The sequence below is a fragment of the Pongo pygmaeus genome, chromosome 2 (genome assembly GCF_028885625.2).
Source record: "Pongo pygmaeus isolate AG05252 chromosome 2, NHGRI_mPonPyg2-v2.0_pri, whole genome shotgun sequence".
NCBI lineage: Eukaryota > Metazoa > Chordata > Mammalia > Primates > Hominidae > Pongo > Pongo pygmaeus.
In genome coordinates, this window is record NC_085930.1 from 116,407,472 (window position 1) to 116,430,275 (window position 22,804).

The 22,804-nt window shown below is 37.5% G+C and overlaps 1 protein-coding gene across 12 annotated transcripts in view; it reads right to left on the reverse strand.

Annotated features, from left to right (window-relative positions):
* Positions 1-22,804, reverse strand: part of GOLGA4 (golgin A4) — a 123,675-nt gene that overhangs the window by 57,213 nt on the left and 43,658 nt on the right. For all 12 annotated transcript variants that reach the window (XM_054481137.2, XM_054481135.2, XM_063662039.1 and 9 more), the window contains 6 exons: positions 20,749-20,805; positions 14,966-15,064; positions 13,852-13,984; positions 11,046-11,233; positions 10,695-10,778; positions 7,789-7,936 (listed from right to left, as the gene is read on the reverse strand). In XM_054481137.2, the coding sequence (XP_054337112.1) occupies positions 7,789-7,936; positions 10,695-10,778; positions 11,046-11,233; positions 13,852-13,984; positions 14,966-15,064; positions 20,749-20,805 (709 nt within the window). The remainder of the gene's footprint in view (positions 1-7,788; positions 7,937-10,694; positions 10,779-11,045; positions 11,234-13,851; positions 13,985-14,965; positions 15,065-20,748; positions 20,806-22,804) is intronic.

A 22,804-nucleotide genomic window follows, 5' to 3' on the forward strand; every position in this document is an offset into this window, starting at 1 on the left:
TGGTTAATGACATGAAGAATAAATAAGTAAGCCAATGCCTGTCTTTATCCCAGCAAAAACAAACAAACAAAATGAGTGAATGAAATGCACTACAAAATGAATGAAATGCAAATTAATAGAAAAAGCAACAAAAAAAATTTAATCAGAATTCCCACTGAATCATCAAGCCTCTTTGGCAAATAAAATCAAAATCTACAGCAGCAGTTCTCAATATGTGGTCCAAAGATCCTGGGGTCTTGAGACCCTTTCAGAGGATCTGTGAGATTCTCCCTTTTCCAAATACGTGTCTATGTAAGAGTAGATTTTCTTCCCATATTTCAACCAAAATAATACATCACAACGGATTAAATGCAGAAACAGGCATGAAAATCCAGCTGCATTTTATTAAGCCAAGCAATGAGATCACAAAAACGTAAAACAAGGCCATTCTTCACACTAAACCTTATTTTGGAAAATATACGTACAATGAAAAAGTATTTATGCTAACATGTAATGGATTTATAACTGGTTTTTTTTTTTGTTTGTTTGTTGTTGTTGTTTGTTTTGAGACAAGAGTCTCGCTCTGTCAGCCAGGCTGGAGTGCAATGGCACAATCTTGGCTCACTGCAACCTCCGCCTCTCGGGCTCAAGCAATTCTCCTGCCTCAGCCTCCAGAGTAGCTGGGATTACAGGTGTGTGCCACCATGCCCGGCTAATTTTTTTATTTTTAGTAGAGACAGGGTTCACCATGTTGGCCAGGCTGGTCTCAAACTCCTGACCTCAGGTAATCCACCCGCCTCGGCCTCCCAAAGTGCTGGGATGACAGGCATGAGCCACCACGCCCGGCCTATAATTGTTATTTTTATTTTTGAAACAGAGTCTCGCTCTGTCGCCCTGGCTGGAGTGCAGCAGCGTGATCTTGGCTCATTGCAACCTCCACCTCCTGGGTTCAAGCGATTCTCCTGCCTCAACTTCCCGAGTAGCTGGGACTACAAGCACACACCACCATATCCAGCTAATTTTTGTATTTTTAGTAGAGACGGGGTTTCGCCATGTTGGCCAGGCTGTTCTCAAACCCCTGGCCCTCAAGTGATCTACCCACCTCGGCCTGCCAAAGTACTGGGATTACAGGCATGAGCCACCACACCCGGCCTATAATTGTTATTTTTTAAAATGAATTAAACAAATATTGTTAAAATTTTTACTTTTAGCCAGGCGCAGTGGCTCACACCTGAAATCTCAGCACTTTGGGAGTCCGAGGCGGTCAGATCACGAGGTCAGAGTTCGAGACCATCCTGGCTAACACGGTGAAACTCCATCTCTACTAAAAATACAAAAAATTAGCTGGGCATGGTCGCACACGCCTGTAGTCCCAGCTACTCAGCAGGCTGAGGCAGGAGAATTGCTTGAACCCAGGAGGCGAAGGTTGCAGTGAGCCGAGATCACACCACTACATTCCAGCTTGGGCGACAGAGCGAGACTCTGTCTCAAAAAAAAAAAAAAAAAAAAAAAAAAAAAAAAAAAAAAATTTACTTTTAATTACTAATACAGTAAATATCAATACATATAACCCACATAAATAAAGCTCTTTGGAATCCCCAATAAGTTTTAAGAGTGTTAAGAGGTCCCTGAGATCAAAAAGTCTGAAAGCTACTAGTCTAGAGCTTACATAAATGAAAATAAAATACTACCACCCGGTGGCATAAATTAGATAGTGCAATGCTTATCTATAAATTAGGGCCTTTGCAGAGATTTAGTAAATATCACTTTTGCAATGGAAATCTACATTTTAAGCCTTACTACAAAATATATAACAAGATTCATTCTATAAACTGACTATGCTTTGACTTTCAAAAAATTTACCAATTTATCCGAATTTTCTTTTTCTTTTTGTTCTTTTTTTTTTGAGACAGTTTCGTTCCTGTCGTCCAGGCTAGAGTGCAACAGCAGGATCTCGGCTCACTGCAACCTCTGCCTCCCAGGTTCAAGTGATTCTCCTGCCTCAGCCTCCAGAGTAGCTGGGATTACAGGCACACGCCACCACGCCCGGCTAATTTTTATATTTTTAGTAGAGACGGGGTTTACCATGTTGGCCAGGCTGGTCTTGAACTCCTGACCTCAGGTGATCCACCCGCCTCAGTCTCCCAAAGTGCTGGGATTTCAGGCGTGAGCCACCATGTGCAGCCCCAAATTTTCCTGTACATTTTACATACACATTTATCTATCAAATACCTTGAAAACATCAGGCTAATGTTGAAAAATATTAGGCTAAAGCTAAGTACATTGATTAAATTAGAAATATAATCCTGCACCAAAGAAATGTGTTTTTAAACTACTGATGGTTTCAAGTAATAGTGACATTGTTGGCGACATAAATAATTGCATTTTAAAAGCCATTTAAAATAAATTTTTCCAGCAGTTATTCATTTAGTGCCAAAATACGTACATATTACTTATCTAACATGGCACACTTAAAATCTACTTTAATTCTTTTTTTTTTTTTTTTTTTGCCTGAGAAACATGGAATTTTCTTTGTAAAGCTTATTCTAAGTACCCATGATAAGAAAAAAAATAGCCCTTACCCCAGTCCTGTTCATACAAGGCTTGGGAAAGGCACCATGATTCACTTATTGGCATGTGTGGATGCACAAAAATAAGATGTTTTGTGAGACTTAAGACTCTGAGAAAATTTTGTTACATAAATTATCAGCAACTAACAAAGCAGTTAAATACACATGTGATTTTGGTTTGTTATATAAAAATGCATAAATCTTACACATTATTTAAACAGATAAACTATTTTAAAGGGTCCTTCAAACATCAAATAAATATGGTCTAATGAATTTATTTTGGTGTATCAGACCTATACTATACAAATGAATAAAAAACTTATTTCCTGCACAAACACAACATGACAATAAAAAAGCAAAGAATGTTATGAGTTAGTCCAAGTTTTTAAATGCCACCAATCATACAAAACAAGTAACTTCAGCAAAGACAAGGTACATGAAAGGGAAATGGGGTTTACAAAAGTTACTATACTCTAGAAACTTCCCTAATCTAAGCAAAATATTTTATTCATTTTGCATAATTGTAGGAAAAAACATTTTAATGGCGGGGAGGATTAACACTGTGGCATGGGTTACTTTTTTAATGGCTATATATATTTAAATCACTTAAAAGTAGCTAACGAAAACGACTAAAAGTCTATGGTTAAGAATTTATCCTGAGATAAAATTCAAAGATCTAATAAGCTATATCTCAAAATTGTCACAATAGTATAACAAAAATATATAATAATCTAGATGGTAAACAATAAGGAAATGATAACCAAGTAAATGATGTACATGCACTCTGACACAGCCATTAAAATATGTTAGTACTTTAGCAACACGTAAAAGTGTCAATAACATAATGCTAAATGGGGAAGAAGAATATACAAAATTGAATGTGCAGCATTATTACAATAATAAAAAAATAAAAATTAGAGAAAACACTAAATGGAAATTTACTAAAACAACAGTGATGTGATTTTCTCTATTTTCCAATTTTTTGGTAATACACTGTATTAATAATTAGCTACCCCATCTCCTATCCTGATAAACACACACACACACACACACACACACACACACACACAGAGAACAGCCAAGAACTAGTGTGAACTTCAGTAGCATTAACATTCTACACTGGTGCTACACTGAGGATATAATTTCCTGGAGAGTTAAAATACAGCATTATGCACTTAAGCTGAATCACCAAACTTTTCCAAGTTTAAAATCTGGTTAATAGAAGATATGACCATCTGTTCTTAAGTAACAACTAGAAAGAAACACTATCAACAATTGTAGAAGCGCTTATAACCAATAAACTTATTTTTTGTTTTCTTTATCCACTAAAATACATATTTTTAACAAAACAAGAATGCTATGCTCTCATACTTCAAAAAATATGCCTAACATTTCCACTAGAGAGGAGACTATTTAAGAACTACAGGTTGATACACCATCCTGAAATCGGTACACCATTGTATTCACAGTCTCAGTATTTTATAATAGAATTATTCTTTTTATGCCAGCATGCAAAAACAGAAAAATAAAATAAAGAAAATCATCCTATTTAAAATCAAAGACATTCAGATTTCCTCTGTCCTCCAACATATTAAAGGCACCACAATTCATCTAGAAAAAAATATGAGGAGCAGCTTAAGAGACTGTTTCCCAAGAAAAGTAGTGGGGAATGTTCTTGAGCTGATTTTGACATCCAGAATAAGTGAGCCAAAGGAATTAGTGATTTGTCTACTAATATTCACATCAAGAATTACTAGCAATATCAGAATTAAATTTCTTCACAGTTGAAAATGCATTTGGAGAGTTTATTTTCTAGATAAGAGTTTTATGTGGACATATCTACTTCTAAAATCCTAATAGCAAGCTGTAATGATGTTAATGTTTCCTTCACATGGCCAGTTATTATGTTTAGCCTTTGAATTTTAAATCTAACAAAGAAGAAAACAAATATTTAATACAGCAACTGAATTTTCCAATAGCCAGACTATTTATAGAAATCCTACTTCCTTTACATTGACCTTTTCTTATGTTTAGTACTTAATTGCAAGTTTTCTTTCAATTGGCATATGCCTTTACATTTGAACTAAGAATCACTTCCTACTTGAACAGTTCTGTTTAGACTCAACTAAGACTATTAAATGAAATACAGTTTGTGTGCAAAACTAGCTTTCATTATAGATGTAAAAGGCATTATCTTCAATGTAGAGCCAGTTTGTTACAACTTTGCTCTTAGCCCTCAATTATTATGACTACAAATATAATTTTTAAGAAATCTATAAAAGCACTTACAACTTTGTTATCTGAAGACTTTCCAAAATAAATGTATCCATTAATAATTTAAATCTGGCAGGGCGCAGTGGCTCACGCCTGTCATCCCAGCACTTTGAAAGGCCAAGGAGGGTGGATTACCTGAGGTTGGGAGTTCGAGACCAGCCTGGCCAACATAGTGAAACCTCGTCTCTACTAAAAATACAAAAATTAGCCAGGTGTGGTGGCACACATCTGTAAACCCAGCTACTCAGGAGCCTGAGGCACGAGAATCACTGGACCCAGGAGGCGGAGGTTGCAGTGAGCCGAGATTGTGCCCCAAAAAAAAGGAATAATAATTTAAATCTTAATTCTTTTAGTATTTATTTTTTATTTTTGACAGTATTAATAGAAAAAATTTTAAACCTTTAGGCTATCAAATATTTATAAAAATATGGTTTATGAAAATCACACTGAAAGACAAAATATATCTGTGTTTTGGAGAAGCAAGCAAGGGAAGGAAAGCTGTTCTATTAAAGGTTTAACTGGAACATATACCTGAAAATTTTATCCGCATGTGAATGAACTATATATTTTGTCTACCTTTTCATCATTTACCCTTTTCAACTTGATATTTATTAATCAGTTTCTATCTCCTCATTAAGTACACCGAATTTTAAAAGAAATGTAATCCCCTGACCAACATTTTCTCTCTACTGGCTACAACAGTCAACAGAAAGCAGTTCTGAAAATGGAAAGGCTTGATATGAGAAGCTGAGGCTATGCATTAGATTTTCTGTTCACTGAAAGCAAACCTGTTAAACCCAATGTCTTACAACACTCAAACTGCTTCAAGTAAGTCTTCAAAGATTATATTCTGAAAGATGGCATCTACTCTCTCTAAAGGGAAGTTTTCTTAGGTTTGATGAGAACAAATTCATTAACTAAATTCCCCAGTCACTTTATCCATAAAATAAGTCCAAGAAGATGGGGAGATATTCATGAAATAGTCAACTATTTCTCTGTCTAGAGACCCAGTCCCCTCCTTAACACCTTAAAATCTGGTTTATAAAATCATTTCTCAAAACTGCATCCTCCAAATCAAATCCTTGCCAAATTCAAAGACCTTTTCAAAGTCTTCATCCTACCTTCTTCATTTCTTGAAACACATCTTATATTCCCCCAAAAAACTATCCACAATTCCTATGACTTCATGAGGTAACTTTTTTTTTTTTTCCTCATTTATGTCTCATTGCCAAACTCAAGACCTCTATATGGTTAAGAGCACAGACTCTGGGTCAAAATGCCTGGATTAAATCTTGAGTATATACTTACTCTCTGTGCATAAATGTAGGTAAATTACTTAACTTCTATGTTCTTAGGTTAGCTTATTTGTAAAATGAAGATAATAGTATTATTTCATACACTTGTGAGGATGCAATACAAGTAAATACAAGCAAAGCCCTTAGAGCAGAGCATTACTAAAGTAAGTAATGGCTAGCAGTAGTATTAACAATAGTAGCAGCAGTAGTAGTAGCAGCAACAAGTGCTAAATAAGTGTCAGCAGAAGCAGCTGCTGCTGTTACCGCCACGACTATTACTACTACTGTAAAACTTAATCTTTTGTAGAAATCCGCCTCTCCTACAGATTTAACCACAGGCTTCAATCCTAGGCTGACGACTCCTGAAAGATGTTCCAATTTCTTATTTCCAAATTCCTGCAACTCAATTCCATTTGAAAAGCTCATGACTGGCTCAAATTCAGTGTATCTAAAAAACCCATCATTTCACTCCAATTCTCAACTTCCCCCTTTAGATTTCCTATTCTAATTCCACACTACTATTCATTAAGTGTCCTAAGCTTAAAACTTTGGAGTCAACTTAGAGTCCTTACTTTTCTTCTGCCTCCCTGAGTTGATCAGATACCAAATTCTACAGATTCTACCTTTCTTCTCCTTCCTAGAACCACCATCCTAGCAAGGTGGCCAAAGCTCACAGTCCCTCAAACTGGATTTCTGTCTTTGCTTCTAAGTTTGACTTCCTATTTCATTTCTTTTCTACATAAAACCCTAGCTCCCATCACATTACGCCTTCCTATTACTGGTTTCCTGTTACTTTGTATTTCAAAGTCTAAACTCAGCTACCTACCTTTTAAGATTTCAATAGTCAGTTCCTTTACAATCCAACTGCATTTCCCACTTCAGTAAGAATGGTTTTCAGCTGATTCATACACCCACTATGATCACTGTGCCTGTTTATGGCATTGTAGCACCTGAAATGTGTGCTGCCCACACCTCTCTTGTTAGGCCCATTCTATTGATTATTTGAGGTCCAATTCAAAACTCTCATCTTCACTGATTTAAAGGCACAGTTCATCCTGCTCTCTCCTCTTTCAAACATCCCTCCTTTCCTAGCTTTAGTTGGTTTTGTACCTTGTTGAATACTATGCTGGTTTCTATACTTTATAGCCCAGCATTTATTGTGTCAAAACATGCTATTAACACTGAAGTGTTCATTATTCTCTTTAAAAGCAGACTATAACTTATACTTTTTGTTTACCCTAAAGCATCTATAAGGTAGCAATTATTTAATAAGTACCATGCCGTACCTACTGGGAAGTTCTAAAATTTTAAATTTTAATTTTGATACTCTGTCAGCACACATTTTCTGTAAGGGGCCAGATGATAAATATTTTAGGTTTTGTAGACCACATATGGTCTCTGTCATATATTTTTCTTTTGTTCAACTACTTAAAAATGTAAAAATCATCCTTAGCCTAAGGGCTGTACATAAACAGGCTGTGGGCTGGATCTGGCCCACAGGCCACAGTTTGCCAACCTCTGCCTCCTCTAATGAGCAGATGGGTGTCTTATTAGGAGCCTCTATAGTTAAGAATTTTTATCAATATTTAACTCATTTTTTAAAATACTGGTCAAGCACTTTAAGTAACTTTTGAGTTCCAACATAAAACAAGTAACCCTCGAGTTCTTACCAGCTCTTTCGGACTTTTCTTTCTGTTCCCGTAATTCCTCTCCCTGGGTAGTCATCTGTTTGATGCGACTACGGAGCTGAACAATTTCTTCTTCTTTCATTTCCAGGGTTTCATGCATCTGACGTTTTGTCTCTGCGATTACCATTCCCTGAATAGAAGTGAAGACTCTAAAACATTTGTATAACAAAACTGCATCATCAACAGCACAGATAAAACTTAATTTAAAAGGCAGAAAAAGGCCGGGCATGGTGACTCATGTCTGTAATCCCAGCACTTTGGGAGGCCAAGGAGAGTGGATCACCTGAGATCAGGAGTTCAAGACCAGCCTGGCCAACATGGCGAAACCCTGTCTCTACTAAAAATACAAAAATTAGCCAGGCATGGTGGTACATGCCTGTAATCCCAGCTACTCAGGAGGCTGAGGCAGGAGAATTGCTTGAACCCAAGGGGCGGAGGTTGAAGTGAGCTGAGATCACGCCATTGCACTCCAGCCTGGGTGACAGAATAAAAAATAAAAGGCAGAAAAAAATGATATTTCTTGCTAAGTACAGTGTAACAATTATTTCACTACTTCACAAACCGAGGTCTGTTTTCTGCTCTAATCCTATTACCTAGCATAACAGTATTTTTTACATTACAAATTTTAATAGTTTAATCCTGAAAGCATTAAAACATTATTACTTAAAAGATTTATTTTATAACCTTTCTACAAATGTGCTATCTGTCTTAGTAAACAGTTTATAATGAACAAAATATAGTCTTCTGAACCTGGCTTGGCACTACAATAAACTGCAAGTATTGATCTGTGCTATAACATGGGGATAACCCCAGACACTTGAGAATGGAAGGTGCCTGCTGCCATACTGGATAAAGCAAAACCCCAGGACACATCTACCTGGTTTTTCTCTTTCTTCCTGTGACTGTCTCTGGTACCATCACTATTCCTTACTTTGTAAGGCATCCCCATTCCTCCAACTTGCTAGTTACTTCTGTTCCCTCTTTCCGGATAATCTACACTAGAAATGGACGTCAGCGGGGGAAAAAGACAACTAAATGGTATACAGTAAAAAAGTCATTTAGGACTAACAAAAAATGAGGTGGTTCACTTGTCTCTTGAAAAAATGTTCAGACTTTGTGACAACTATTTCATGGTCTTAAGATTAGCACCCTCTCCGTAGGGTTTGCCAACCCTTGCTTTAGAGTATGACTCTTCCAGATGGCTAATATTAATGGAGAGACAGAGAGATAACAACCAGGTAAGTGAGGCACTGTTATATGAAATCTCAAAACAAAATCGTGGGCCTTCAGTTTCTTCAAAATATAGTGGAAAGAGAAGGAGAGAAGATAATCGAACCAGTAAATTAAAAGAAATCTTAAGAGTCATATTAACCAATTGCAATGAAAAAACTTTATTTGGACCCTGATTCATAAAAGAGCAAAAAATATATGAGAAACTAGAGAAAATCTGAAACTGACTAGATAGCAGGTCATATTTAAAAATTATTAAATTTTTAGATGTGATCATAATAATGTGGTTATAGTATTGTAAAAATAACATCTTTTATTTTAAAGATATATTAAAATACTTTTGGAAAAAAATGATAAGATTTCTTGGATTTGCTCTAAAACAATTCTGGGTAAGTAAGACAATGAAAGTTGAGAAGGTACAGATGAAACAAGATTAGTCATGAGATGTTAACTGTTGAAGCGGGGTGGTGGGTTCAAAGAAATTCATTTTAGCAGCTTTTCTTTTGTAAATGTTTTAAGCTCTTCATAATAATAATAATAATAATAAACAATTTAAGTAGACCCTCAAGAAGTTTATAATCTAGCAAAGCAGTATTATGAAAAGGATGAAAAAGATCGCCAATACATTTTAACAGCAGGACAGCTCTGACATGTTCTTAATTACATGACCACTTAAAATACTGTAGTGATAACCCGGCATATTAAAGAAAATGGTGGATGCTATGGAACAAACTGGGAGCTGCTTAGAAAAAGGACCCAAGAACTTGGAGCTGAAAGACAGGTCAAAACTGTTTACCCATGAATTTTCTGGTTGTCTTTGCTGCGTAGCTATAGCTGCTGCTCCAACTCCAAACTACCAAAGGTAAGACTCATTCCTTCCTCAATCCTCTAATCTCACCTACACATTCTAAAATTCATTTGTAGACATTTTTATTTATGCTAATATATACATTATCATTTATTTTTGTTGTTTTTTTAAGAGACAGGGTCTCACCCTGTCACCCAGGCTGCAGTACACTAGTGTGATCATAGCTCACTGCAGCCTCTAACTCCTGGGCTCAAGCAATCCTCCTGCCTCAGCCTCCCGAGTAGCTGGGACCACAGGCATATACCAACATACCCAGCTAATTTTTTATTTTTTGTAGAGAGGAGGTCTTGCTTTACTGCCCAGGTTGATCTTGAACTTCTGGCTTCAAGCAATCCTCCCGCCTCAGCCTCCCAAAGTGCTGAGATTAAAGGCATGAGCCACTGTGCCCAGCCCCTTATTTATTTTTTAGGCAACTTATCTGAGAGATTAATCTGTTTCCATATTATTTGAAAGAACATACTGATATCATTCACATTTAGAATGCCTTAACTATAAATAACTTTTCTCTGTAAAGTAGTTATGTACTATAAATATAAACTTCCTTTGCAACAGTTATTCTAGTCTACAAATCAAAATGCTGACTAGGATCAAGAAATCTGAGAATCAGTTTCACATGATACAAAACTAATGCTAGTAGTTACAAAAATCTAGAAATTAAAAAGATTTTTCATGGAAAAAGCTGCAATAATTTTTGGAAAACAGAAACAAGCACGAATGTTTCCAGCTGTTTCCAAAAGTAAACGTTGGGGCCTCTTGACAAATTTTAGTATCATAGGTTTTGTTGTTTTACCTTATCTTGTTCAAGCTGTTCAATTAAGTTCTTTGCATCACGCAACTGAGTGATAAGTTTAGTCTTCTCGGCCATATGAAGGTCCTAAAAAAAATTTTTAAATTCATTTCCATCTCTAATAAAGCTTCTTCTCATTTGAGAACTCTAAACATTTATCTAATTTATATACATGTTACAGCGCAGAAGGAGAAAAGTACACAGAAGTCTCAAGGTTTGGTGTTATGTAGGCCAGGGCAAACAAAAATGCCCTTTCCATCCACTCTCCTTTCCCAGAGGTACAAGCCATGCTGTGGAGCCTATGGTTCTAATTTTATAGGATTAAATTAGAACAAAACTCATCTGCTCTTTTACCTTTATCTTTTCTAGTTCTTGAAGTCTTTCATCCAGTTGTTCTTGCAGAGCTTCTTTTTCACTAGTTAATAGTGTACATTGTTCCTTATGTGACTGAATTGTTTCCTTACAACGCTTAAGTAGGTTCTCTTGACGCTTAACTCTTTGCTGGAGTGTTTCCAGTGTTTTAGCAGAAGTTCCATCTTCCACTAACAATAAAGCAACATAAGAAGGGGCCATCAGTAAGGAATATGAAACCGCCTTTGGAAAATTATGACTGCGACAGCCAAAGAGATCTAATCTAACCGACTCCATCTTGGTTCTAACCTTTAAACTGTCATTGTTCGTTCCTGGGTGTAGGCTGAACTAACTTTGGGAGAACTTAGTTTATAGTTTAAAACAAGGACAATAAAAGCCATTTCCCAAACAAACCTCCTTCTTGCCTGGAGACTAGATTGCCTTTGTAGGACTAACAAATTAGCCAAAAGATTAGAAATTATCATTTAGGAGTCATGCAGCTGAAGGCTACAAGATTCTGACCACCACTAAACTGCTCCTAATATCACCGCTTGAGATATTTTGCAGACCCTGCACTTGATGGATCAGCTGGCAACACCGAGATCGATAAATTGGCTCAGCTGATCTTGTGGCTCCCACCCAGGAAGTGACTCAGCACAAGAAGACAGCTTTGATTCCCTATGATATCATCTTTGACCTGACCAATCAGCACTCCTGGCTCACCGGCTTCCTCCCACCCACTAAATTGTTCTTAAAAACTAGGATCCGTGAATGCTTGGCGAGACTGATTTGAGTAAAATAAAACTCTGGTCACGTGCACACTCGGCTCTGCGTGAATTACTTTCTCTACTGCAATTCCCCTATCTTGATAAATCAGCTCTGTCTAGGCAGTGGGCAAGGTGAACCCATTGGGCAGTTACAAATATAAGGGTGCTCCAGGAACAGTCTGTTACTACACAGGTGTGTATTCCCTCTTTTTTTTTTTTGAGACGGAGCCTCGTTTTGCCGCCCAGGCTGGACTGCAGTGGCGTGATCTCGGCTCACTGCAAACTCCACCTCCCTGGTTCAAGCAATTCCCCTGCCTCAGCCTCCCAAGTAGCTGGGATTACAGGCGCATACCACCACGTCTGGCTAACTTGTTTGTATTTTTAGTAGAGGTGGGGTTTCACCATGTTGGCCAGACTAGTCTCGAACTCCTGATCTCAGGCAATCCGCCTGCTTCAGCCTCCCCAAGTGCTGGGATTACAGGTGAGAGCCACCACACCTGACCAGGAGTGTATTCTTACACCAATATTCTGATATACTCTTAGTCAGATGAAGAAGGGACAACCCTAGTCAGCTAATAAACTGGCACCCTTCCAAACCTCTACTTAGTATTAGTTGTTTAATCTTTATCTGAAGCAGCTTAGTAGTGAATTCACCTCTTTGTGGTTCAACCCCATTCAGAATGGCACAGTAGTTAACTAACATTAGCTGAATCTACCCTCCTTAAAATGACAGTTTGATAATCATCTTTTGTTATTCAAAATTGTGTCTTAGCTCACCTCCCAAAAGGATTAATAAAGTACAGTATTCTTTCCAACCACATTCTAATCTCTTTCTGAGAGGAGTTCTGATAAGTGCGACTTTCTCCATCTCTTTACATTTATGAGTCTGAAGTTTCCACATGTCTGGGAATTTCAGAACTGATCCCTCGCCCCACCACCCCACCACCCCACCATAGGCTGGTTGCTCAGATAGTTAACTGCTCAACTACTTACTCCAAGTTTATCATAAGTCCCTTTGAAAGAAAAAGCTAGGAAATAAAAGATGGGAATTTTACTGCATATATACCTCAATCCTCAAAGCAAAGAAGGCTGTAACTGAATTTTAAGACAAAATATAGCTATTTCTTCTTTTTCCAGTTAAAAAGCAATTAATAGGACAAATACAAATATCTATGAATATAGAACTATTTAAGCAATATTTAAAAACTAAAATATCCAAACAATTACAAATAGCACATTTATTAGCATGTAAGCAGAACTGACCTGTTCATATGAAATCTAGCTACTGCTATTAATAAAACAGTGTAGCATAATAAATGAATTTCAATTACAATGAAAATGTGGTGTTATAGACTATGAAATTTTTGCATATTAAAACAATTATTTTGGTTGGGCACAGTGACTCACACCTGTAATCCCAATACTTTGGGAGGCTGAGGCAGGTAGATTACTTGAGATTAGGAGTTCGAGACCAGCCTGGCCAACATGGTAAAAGCCCGTCTCTACTGAAAATACAAAAATTAGCCGGGCATGGTGGTGCGTGCCTGTAATCCCAGCTACTCGGGAGGCTGAGGCAGGAGAATCGCTTGAACCCAGGAGATGGAGGTTGCAGTGAGCCGAGATCATGCCACTGCACTCCAGCCTAGGCAACAGAGTGAGACACCATCTCAAATAAACAAACAAGCAACCAAAAAACACTTATTTTCTCCTAAATAACAACAAAGAACCAAAAAAACAAAACAAACCCTTGCATCTTTCTGAAACTATTAGGACCATGGATACTTCTACCTCAGCCCATATCTATCAGCTCACATCCTGGAATCTCTCAAAATCTTCCTCTAGGTTTTCTTGGGGTTTCATTTTTGTTTTTGTTTTTCTTGTGGAGAAGGGTTTTCTCTATGTTGCCCAGGCTGGTCTCAAACTCCTGAACTCAAGTGATCCTCCCACACTGGCCTCCCAAAGCGTTGGGATTAAAGGTGTAAGCCAAGGAGCCTGGCTCTCCTCTAGTTTTTAAATTAACCTTTTGACAAAATGAAGCTTACCTACTGGCTCTACATCACTCTCTGGATTCTCTTCTTTAGTGAAGACTTCAGCCTGTGGTTCCAGCTGAGGAAGTGGTTTTAGTACATCAACATTCATCGGGCCATTTCGTAATCGTTGTTTCAGCAGAGAAACCTGATATAAATGTGCTTCATTAGAAAAAAGTCAAAAAAACCTATGGGAGTAGTACCTTGGTATCTGTGGGGGATTGGTTCCAGGATTCCCTATTAATACCAAAATCCGCAGGAGCTCAAGTCCATTGTATTTGCATATAGCCTACACACATCCTCCAGTATACTTTAAATCATCCCTAGATTACATAAACTACCTAAATAATGAAAATGCTATGCAAATTGTTGTTGTACTATGTAATATTTTAGAAAATAATGACAAGAAAAAAAGTCTACATGTTCACTACACATGGTTTTTTTCCCCCTAAATATTTCTGATCCAGTTGGTTGAATCCACACATACAAAAACACATCAATGTGGATGGCTTATTGTACTTTCTTTAAAACAGAGAGAGGATGGATTAAATGATATTCTTCTTACTAAAGTGGGGGAAAATAATCAAAATAAAAAGTTTACTCCCAATACAGCTGGTTTTTATATTTGCTATTATTATGCAGTTAATCAAAAGATACAATAAATAAAAAAGTATCCTTAACATTAACTGAGGAGGTAGGAGTGGTGGCTCATGCCTATAATCCCAACACTTTGGGAGGCCAAGGCAGAAGGATCGCTTGAGCCCAGGAGTTTGAGACCAGCCTGGGTGACATAGTGAGACCCCATCTCTACAAATTTAAAAATTAGCTGGGCACAGTGGCATATGCCTGTATTCCCAGCCACTCTGGAGGCAGAGGCTGCAGGATTGCTAGAGCCCAGGAATTTGAGATTGCAGTAAGCTATGATCATGCTACTGCACTGTAGCCAGGGTGAAAGAGCAAGACCCTGTCTCAAAAAAAATTAAAAATAAAAAAAATTGAGGAAAGCAAAAAGTTTTAAAAATAGGTCTTAAAAAAGAAAAAACTTTTGCAACCTTGCAGATACCCAAATCAAACCCCCTCTATTTTTCTTTATCCAAAAAATTCCATACTTTTTCTTTTATTCTTTTACCTGAGTTTGGAGAACACTGATATACTGATCTTTCTCCTCTAAAGAGGCATCAAACTCCTCTTGGAGATGTTTCTTTGCCTGCTGGTCCATTTGGAGCTCCTAAAACATAAAATGATTTACAGGTAATTTTCAGTATAAAACAAAAAATATAAACTTAAAGTTTTCAAAATTTAAAAACATGTTGAATACAGATTTGCATTTCCCTTAAGGTATCAGCAACAATAATTAGGGAATAATTAGCATGTAAAACATTAACATTATTTAAAACATTTGCATCAACAAATGACTTTGTTCCTTAAAGAATATGAAGATCCAAGAAGAAAAAAGTGTACTTTCCAGAGCTGTAATGATGGCTGCATTGATAATAATGTGAAGAAAATAATCACTTAAGACAGGCCGGGTGCGGTAGCTCACACCTGTAATCCCACACTGTGGGAGGCCGAGGAGGGTGGATCACTTGAGGTCAGGAGTTCCAGACCAGCCTGGCCAACACATGGTGAAACCCCGTCTCTACTAAATATACAAAAATGAGCCGGGCGTGGTGGCAGGCATCTGTGGTCCTAGCTACTTGGGAAGCTGAGGCAGGAGAATCACTTGAACCCGGGAGGCAGAGGTTGCAGTGAGTTGAGGTTTGCCACTGCACTCCAGCCTGGGTGACAGAGTGAGGCTTGGTCTCTCAAAAAAAAAAAAAAAATTACTTAAGATAAAAGAAAAACTTTGAGACTCTTACTACTTGTGTTATATTATATTCATCTGATCTAAAACCAAATTATTATATACCAAACAGATAGCCAGTAGTCTTCCTCCTCCCAATATATGAAAGTGTCTGATAGTCGAAACCAAACGCTTTCTCATCTGTAAAATGAAATTTCTAGTTCCTGCAATTAGTTAAAATGCTGCTTTCTTTAGGTCATTAATGAGCCTTCCTAACCAAATCCATTGATTTTTATCTCTCTGAAAAACCAGCCACCAGTAATTACCCTTTCATTTTAGGTATAGTCACATATAACATAACAATGTTCTGGAAGATGACGGACCACATATATGACGGTGGTTTCATAAGATTATAATAACGTATTTTTACTGTGCTTTTTCTATGTTTAGATAGACTTGGATATACGAATACTTACCATTGTGTTACAACTGTCTACAGAATTCAGTACAGTAACATGCTGTACAGGCTTGTAGCCTAGGAACAATAAACAATACAATATTGCCTAGGTATATAGCAGGTTATACCATCTAGGTTTCTGAAAGAACACTCTGTGGTATTTGCACAATGACAAAATGACCTATGGAAGCTTTTCTTAGCTATACCTGCTGACCATGGCTTTAGGGCTCCTGGCTACACTCCTGTCAATTACAGTTTCCTCTTTGTCCTTCATTGATTCCTTCTAGCCCTCTGGGTTCAATCTTGTGTCTTCTGTGTTTCTCCCTTAGAATGCTGGAGGTTAGCACACAGAAGTATTAGACAGCCCTTTATCGTTCTGGGATTCCTATATTTCACTAAACTCAAAATATTCAAAGTCACATTTTACTTATCTTTGTTAATCCCTGCATATAATCAATATTTTTTATTACTTTTTCTAGAATGTTTAGATCCTATCTTTTATCACAACTATAACCACAGCCCAGGTCTCTCAAAATTTAGATCAGGGATGTCCAATCTTTTAGCTTCCCTAGGCCACACTGGAAGAAAAAGAATTGTCTTGGGCCACATATAAAATACATTAACAATAGCTGATGAGCATTTAAAAAAAAAAAAAATCACAAAAAAAATCTCACAATGTTTTAAGGAAGTTTACAAATTTGCGTTGGGCTACATTCAAAGCCGTCCTGGGCTGCATGCAGGCCACAGGCTGCAGGTTAGACAAGCTTGTGACAGTTCATTTCCTTCAATAGCCTTCTAGACAGATTTCTTACCTCAAGTCCTCCTCTAATTTTATCCATCCCTCACACATTTGCTAGAATAATTTTCCTCAAACAATATTTTCAAAGAATTATAAGCAACTCCCTCTTCTTACATTGTTTCAAACTTATTACTTCTCAAAACACTGAGAACTGCTCGAGCAAAACACTGAGGCACTATCTGGTACACTCGTAAGTGTCCTCTATTCTGCCCAACACCCACATTGCCCAAACATCTCTGAGCATATTTTTTACTTTTCCTCTCACAAATGTCTCCTGACTTGACATTCCCACAGCAGTGGTCTCCAAATGCTGGTCATGCCCTAAATAAAGTTTTCAGAGATCCATCGTGAAATAAGAAACAAAGGCCCATGTGGAGAGATTTTCTTAGATCTAAATTCCTTTCATATAAGTAGCTGTTACTTCATCCTGGGAATATGTCCTTCCTAATTGTTTTGGTACTAAAACAACCTTTTTTTTTTTGAGACGGAGTCTCGCTGTCACCAGGCTGAAGTGCAGTGGTGCAATCTAGGCTCACTGCCAAACTCCACCTCCCGGGTTCAAGTGATTCTCCTGCCTCAGCCTCCCGAGTAGCTGGGACTACAGGCACCTGCCACCACACCCAGCTAATTTTTGCATTTTTACTAGAGACGGGGTTTCACCATGTTGGCCAGGATGGTCTCGATCTCTTGACCTCGTGATCCGCCTGCCTCAGCCTCCCAAAGTGTTGGGATTACAGGCGTAGGCGTGAGCTACTGTGCCCGGCCACAACTACTTTAATGAAATAATGGCAATAAAAGAATCTGGGTACTTATTCCTGATGTCTTTATTCCGAAATACAACAGTTAGTGGCCCTATGACAACTCCCTTCTCCCCCACTTCTGGAAGGAACTGGAAGGTAAACTTCATTTCTTCCAAATAATTTCCTACAACCTACAACCTTCCATGCTGGACTCTGTTACATAGCAGTCCTAACAGCCCACCAAAACAAAAAATAAACCAAAAAACACTCCTCAATTTATACTATAGTTTTCAGATTTTGCATGTTTTCATTTCCTCATCTAGACAAAAAGTCCTTGGATACAAGGGAGCATCTTTTAATCATGTCCCCTTCTCCCTCTCCCGGCTACCTATACACTATTCTGCCAGCATGTTAGCCCAGTGAGGCTTGTGTCAAACTTCCAAGATAATTATTTGTGTTGTGTTAAGCCATTAAGTTGGTGGTAATTTGTTGCAGCAGCAATAGAAAACTAATACATGTAGGTGGATTAAAAAAACAACAACAACAAATTCATCAATCTGTGACTCTGGTAAGTATTAATATTTCCTAATAGAGGAAGATAAAGTTAATGCAAAAAATTATGGATTTAGACAGGAAAGTTAAAATAGGCCCTTTAGTTCCATATTCCCTTACCCTCTGGTCTTTGCCCCCGACATTTCACCAGCTCCTAAAAAATTTAGGTAGAGTTGCAAATCTAATTGGCAGCATCCAGAGTATTCACAGAGCTCCACCCTCTTTGAAAGGTCAACACAAATGCATTTTACCACAGACAAGCATAACAAGGCATGCTTTTTAGCCAGTGAGCTCTCTCACAGTTTTCTAAGTCCCTCAACAGCTGCAACTGAGTAGATGAGTAAGGCTGGGGCCTGCTAGAAAAGTCAATTCTTTTTCTTTCCCCATTTGATATTGCCAAGGAATGCTGGTTCTATAATTTAAATTAGAGAATAGATAGATAGGAGACCTATCTTTACTAACAGCCGGCAATCACATGGGTGCTTACTCATCTATGAATAAAGTAGATGTGTTTCCCAGTCAGCTGTATTTTCTTGAGTATAGCTCCCTCAGACAAGGGCTCTTTAGTGGAGAAGGGCTGAGCGTAGGAAGGAAAAAAAACAAGAGGTATTCCTGTGTTTCCAGATATAATAACATTATAAAGAGGTATTCCTGTCTCTCTATTCAATGCATATTTAAATAATGCGAATGTTTTAAAGAGGATTTATCAGGTTTTAGGCATCAAAACCTGATGCCTAACCTCTAATGTGCACTCTCTGAATTTTAAACATGCCTGCTCTCCATTACTATGTATATCTAATCATTAACTGTATAAAACATGGGCATTTAATTTCTCACCAGAAATACAAGATACCTATCAACACCCTTCATTTATTCCCAAAACACAAGACAAATAAAAAAGAAATGTTAAGCAAAGATATTAGCTTAACAGAAAAATCTTTTGGGTAGAAATGTTGTATTATTTGCCCCTCTAGCAAAAGCAAAGGTACTTTTAGCTGCTAAAAGCACTTTCTTTCTATTAATATAAGGCAAGAGAAACAAAAGAGGATACCCTAGCTATCATTCTCTCACTTCCCATAACCCCTTTGTTGCATACGCCTAATCCCCATGCATACTTTTCTGAGTACTAACACATTCCCAGTCCAACTAGAAAAGCAGAATCTTGGGCAGACCAGGAGTTAAGGTTTTGTTCCTTCTCTATAACTTCCAAAGTGGGTATACATTTTTCTAAGTTATTAATCCAAAAGAAGTTGTACAAATTTTCATTAATAAAGGACATCTGTAATTATTTGTATTATTGAGGCCAATGCTTGGTCTTGTCACTATAACAAAAGTAAATTAGCCCGGTTTTCAAAGTCATGTTTAGAATGTTTCAAAGAATTTATTTGGGAATTGTGGTAAATGATATAATCTTTCTTTCATACCACAAAAATTCAGTAATTTGGCTATATAAAAAAATTGCGAGAGACTAGAAATCAAACATGATAGCAATAAGAATAAAACTTTAGTAATATAATACAGGAAATTCCTATATGATTAATTCTGATTGTTAATTCACGCAATAGTCTGTCATTGACAATAACAACAAAGAATATTCTATGGGACAATATGCCTATATTGATGATATCATCCTAATCTATACTCCCTTGTTTTTCTTCTTTGCCTCCTCCCACAATTATACTAGTTTTTCTCAATTACTATTTATAGATTTATTAATTTACCTGACCCTTTTAAGGCTATCTATACTTTTTAAATCTGTATCTTGGACTGATAAATTACACAGTTAGAATACCTAAAACATTAAACTTACTTTGATTTGTCCTAAAGCTACCTATTTCAAACGTCTCAGAATAACACTAGTTTTGTTAATAAATTAACAGAAAGTAACAAAAACCCATGAAGCACACTCATAACAAAAATAGGTAACAAGATATTCTTCAACAAACAATACAAATGAGTGGAGAGAAAACACCAATAGCAGTAAAATATGCAATTGTTGGGATCTGTATAGGAGAAAGCATAGGGAAGCAGCAAGGTATCAGATGGACCTGACAGCAGGAGAACCCCAAAAGTCAACAGGTACTCATTACAAAATAATTTGAGACAGCAGGTCAAACCAGGAGTGGTCTTGCCTACTCCAATGGCAAGTGGGTACACATGGCCCTCAGGAAGACATAAAGGAATTCAAACAGTCTAACTGCTATGAAAAATTACCCGCCCCCCTCAAAATTACAATAAACACAATTTATTTTATAAAAAAGACTTATGGTTAGGAAAAACAAAAAGAAGCCTGAAATACTTAACAGAAGAACCCAGTTAACCCTTGGAAGTTGACGCTGACTGTTCATGCAGACAATTGATATTCTGTTGCTAACACCTTATTTCATTAATTCCAACAACGTATCTTAGAAAAACCATACAAATAAAAACTTCAAGAACTGACCCCTGGTCTTGTAGGCTGGACTGGTTAGTTATTAGTATAACTAATGAGATGCATATGAAACTACCCTAGCACATACAACAGTTCTGATAAATATGAGATTTAATTACTATTTTCAAAGTACTCATCACTGAAACTTACCTCTCTTAATTCTGCAATTCTCCGAAGTGATTTATCCTGACTCTGACTTAATATACCCTTTAATTGAGAGAGGAAAAAAAGCTGGTTAAACAGCTAACTGTATGACATAGTAAATACAAAGCAAGTCAAAAATAATTATTTTTGAAATATTACAACCGTTTATCCAAAAATAACCTGAAGATAGAGGACAAGACTAAAATGTTAAAGATGTGACCATATTGAAAAATCTGTTAAAAGTTAGATCATGATGTTATAGAACTGTTCTGCATCCTGGCAGTGGCAGTAGTTCAAAATCCATACATTTGTTAAAATGCATGGACATGTAAACCAAACAAAAAGTCAATTTTACTGTCTGTTCAATTTAAAAAATAAAATTTTTAAAAATTAAATCAAATTCCAACTGCAGTTTATTTCATTGAAACCTATAATGTGTGGAATACATCAATTAACAGCCTGTTCTAAAGGTTTTTGTGGCTTAGAAACAAAATAATTGTCTATATTTAAAAAAACAAAACCAGCCGGGCGCGGTGGCTCACACCTGTAATCCCAGCACTTTGGGAGGCCGAGTCAGGTGGATCACGAGGTCAGGAGATCGAGACCATCCTGGCTAACATGGTGAAACCCCTTCTCTACTAAAAATACAAAAAAAATTAGCCAGGCGTGGTGGCAGGCGCCTGTAGTCCCAGCTACTCAGGAGGCTGAGGCAGGACAATGGCATGAACCCAGGAGGCAGAGCTTGCAGTGAGCCGAGATCGCACCACTGCACTCCAGCCTGGGCAAAAGAGCAAGACTCCATCTCAAAAAAAAAAAAACCATCCAGAAAAATTCACAAAGAACATCAGATGGCTAAATTAGTAACCATACATTTAAAAAAATCAAGAAGCTGGCTGGGCGTGGTGGCTCACGCCTATAATCCCAGCACTTTGGGAGGCCGAGACAGGCGGATCACCAGGTCAGAAGTTTGAGACCAGCCTGGCCAACATAGTGAAACCCCATCTCTACTTAAAAAAAAAAAATACAAAAATTAGCCAGGCATGGTGATGCGTGCCTGTAGTCCCAGCTACTCAGGAGGCTGAGGCAGGAGAATCACTTGAACCTGGGAGGCAGAGGTTGCCCAAGATCGCACCACTGCACTCTAGCTTAGGCAACAAAGCGAGACTTCTCAAAAAAAAAAAAAAAAAAATCAAGAAGCTAATAAAAGAGTCATGTTGTGAGATGAAATGACTCACCCTTTCCTGGGGTGGGGTAAAGAAAAGTACTTTAGTAAAGGAAATTAAACTTGGAAAGTTATGACCTATGGAAACAAAGTAACCACATATTCCTGTACAACATAAATACAGAGGTAAAGGAACAGGGTAATCTGGATCTTCACTGGTTTGTGTGGACTAACAAGCAAAACAAGGGGATACAGACAGGCAAATGGCTTACTTATGACCAAGGGAGTATGACTGGATTGTACTGTGGGGACTTGTAAGTGAATAAAACAAAAACCAAAGTTCTTTTCCCCAAAAAAGCCATGAACACAGGTTTTGTTTGTTCAGTTTCAAATATAAAATTTTAAATGCAGGAACATGCCATGCTGAGAATGATGAAAAACTGTAGCGCAGTAGTTATAAGCACATGCTCTGCAGTCTAACTGCTAGGAAAAAGATCCTGGCTCTCCTCCCTACCTCTTACAAGCTGTGCAACAATGAAGGAGTCACTCTCCCTCAGTTTCTTCACAGGAAAGAGGCTAGAACTAAATATACCAAAATGCCTGGCACACAGTAGGAGCTCAATAAATGTTAGCTAGTACAAGCAGCATACGTAAGAGTGTTGGCAATACCTATTTTAATTTCATTGGCTCTACTGAAAAGATATTTGCCTATTTTAAAAGGTTTCTAGGCATGTACACATGTAGAAAAGAGAGCAAAGCATTGAATTTTATCTTTTCTTTTTTGAGACGCAGTCTTGCTCTGTCACCCAGGCTGGAGCGCAATGGCACGATCTCGGCTTACTGCAACCTCCGCCTCCCAGGTTCAAGCAATTCTCCTGCCTCAGCCTCCCGGGTAGCTGG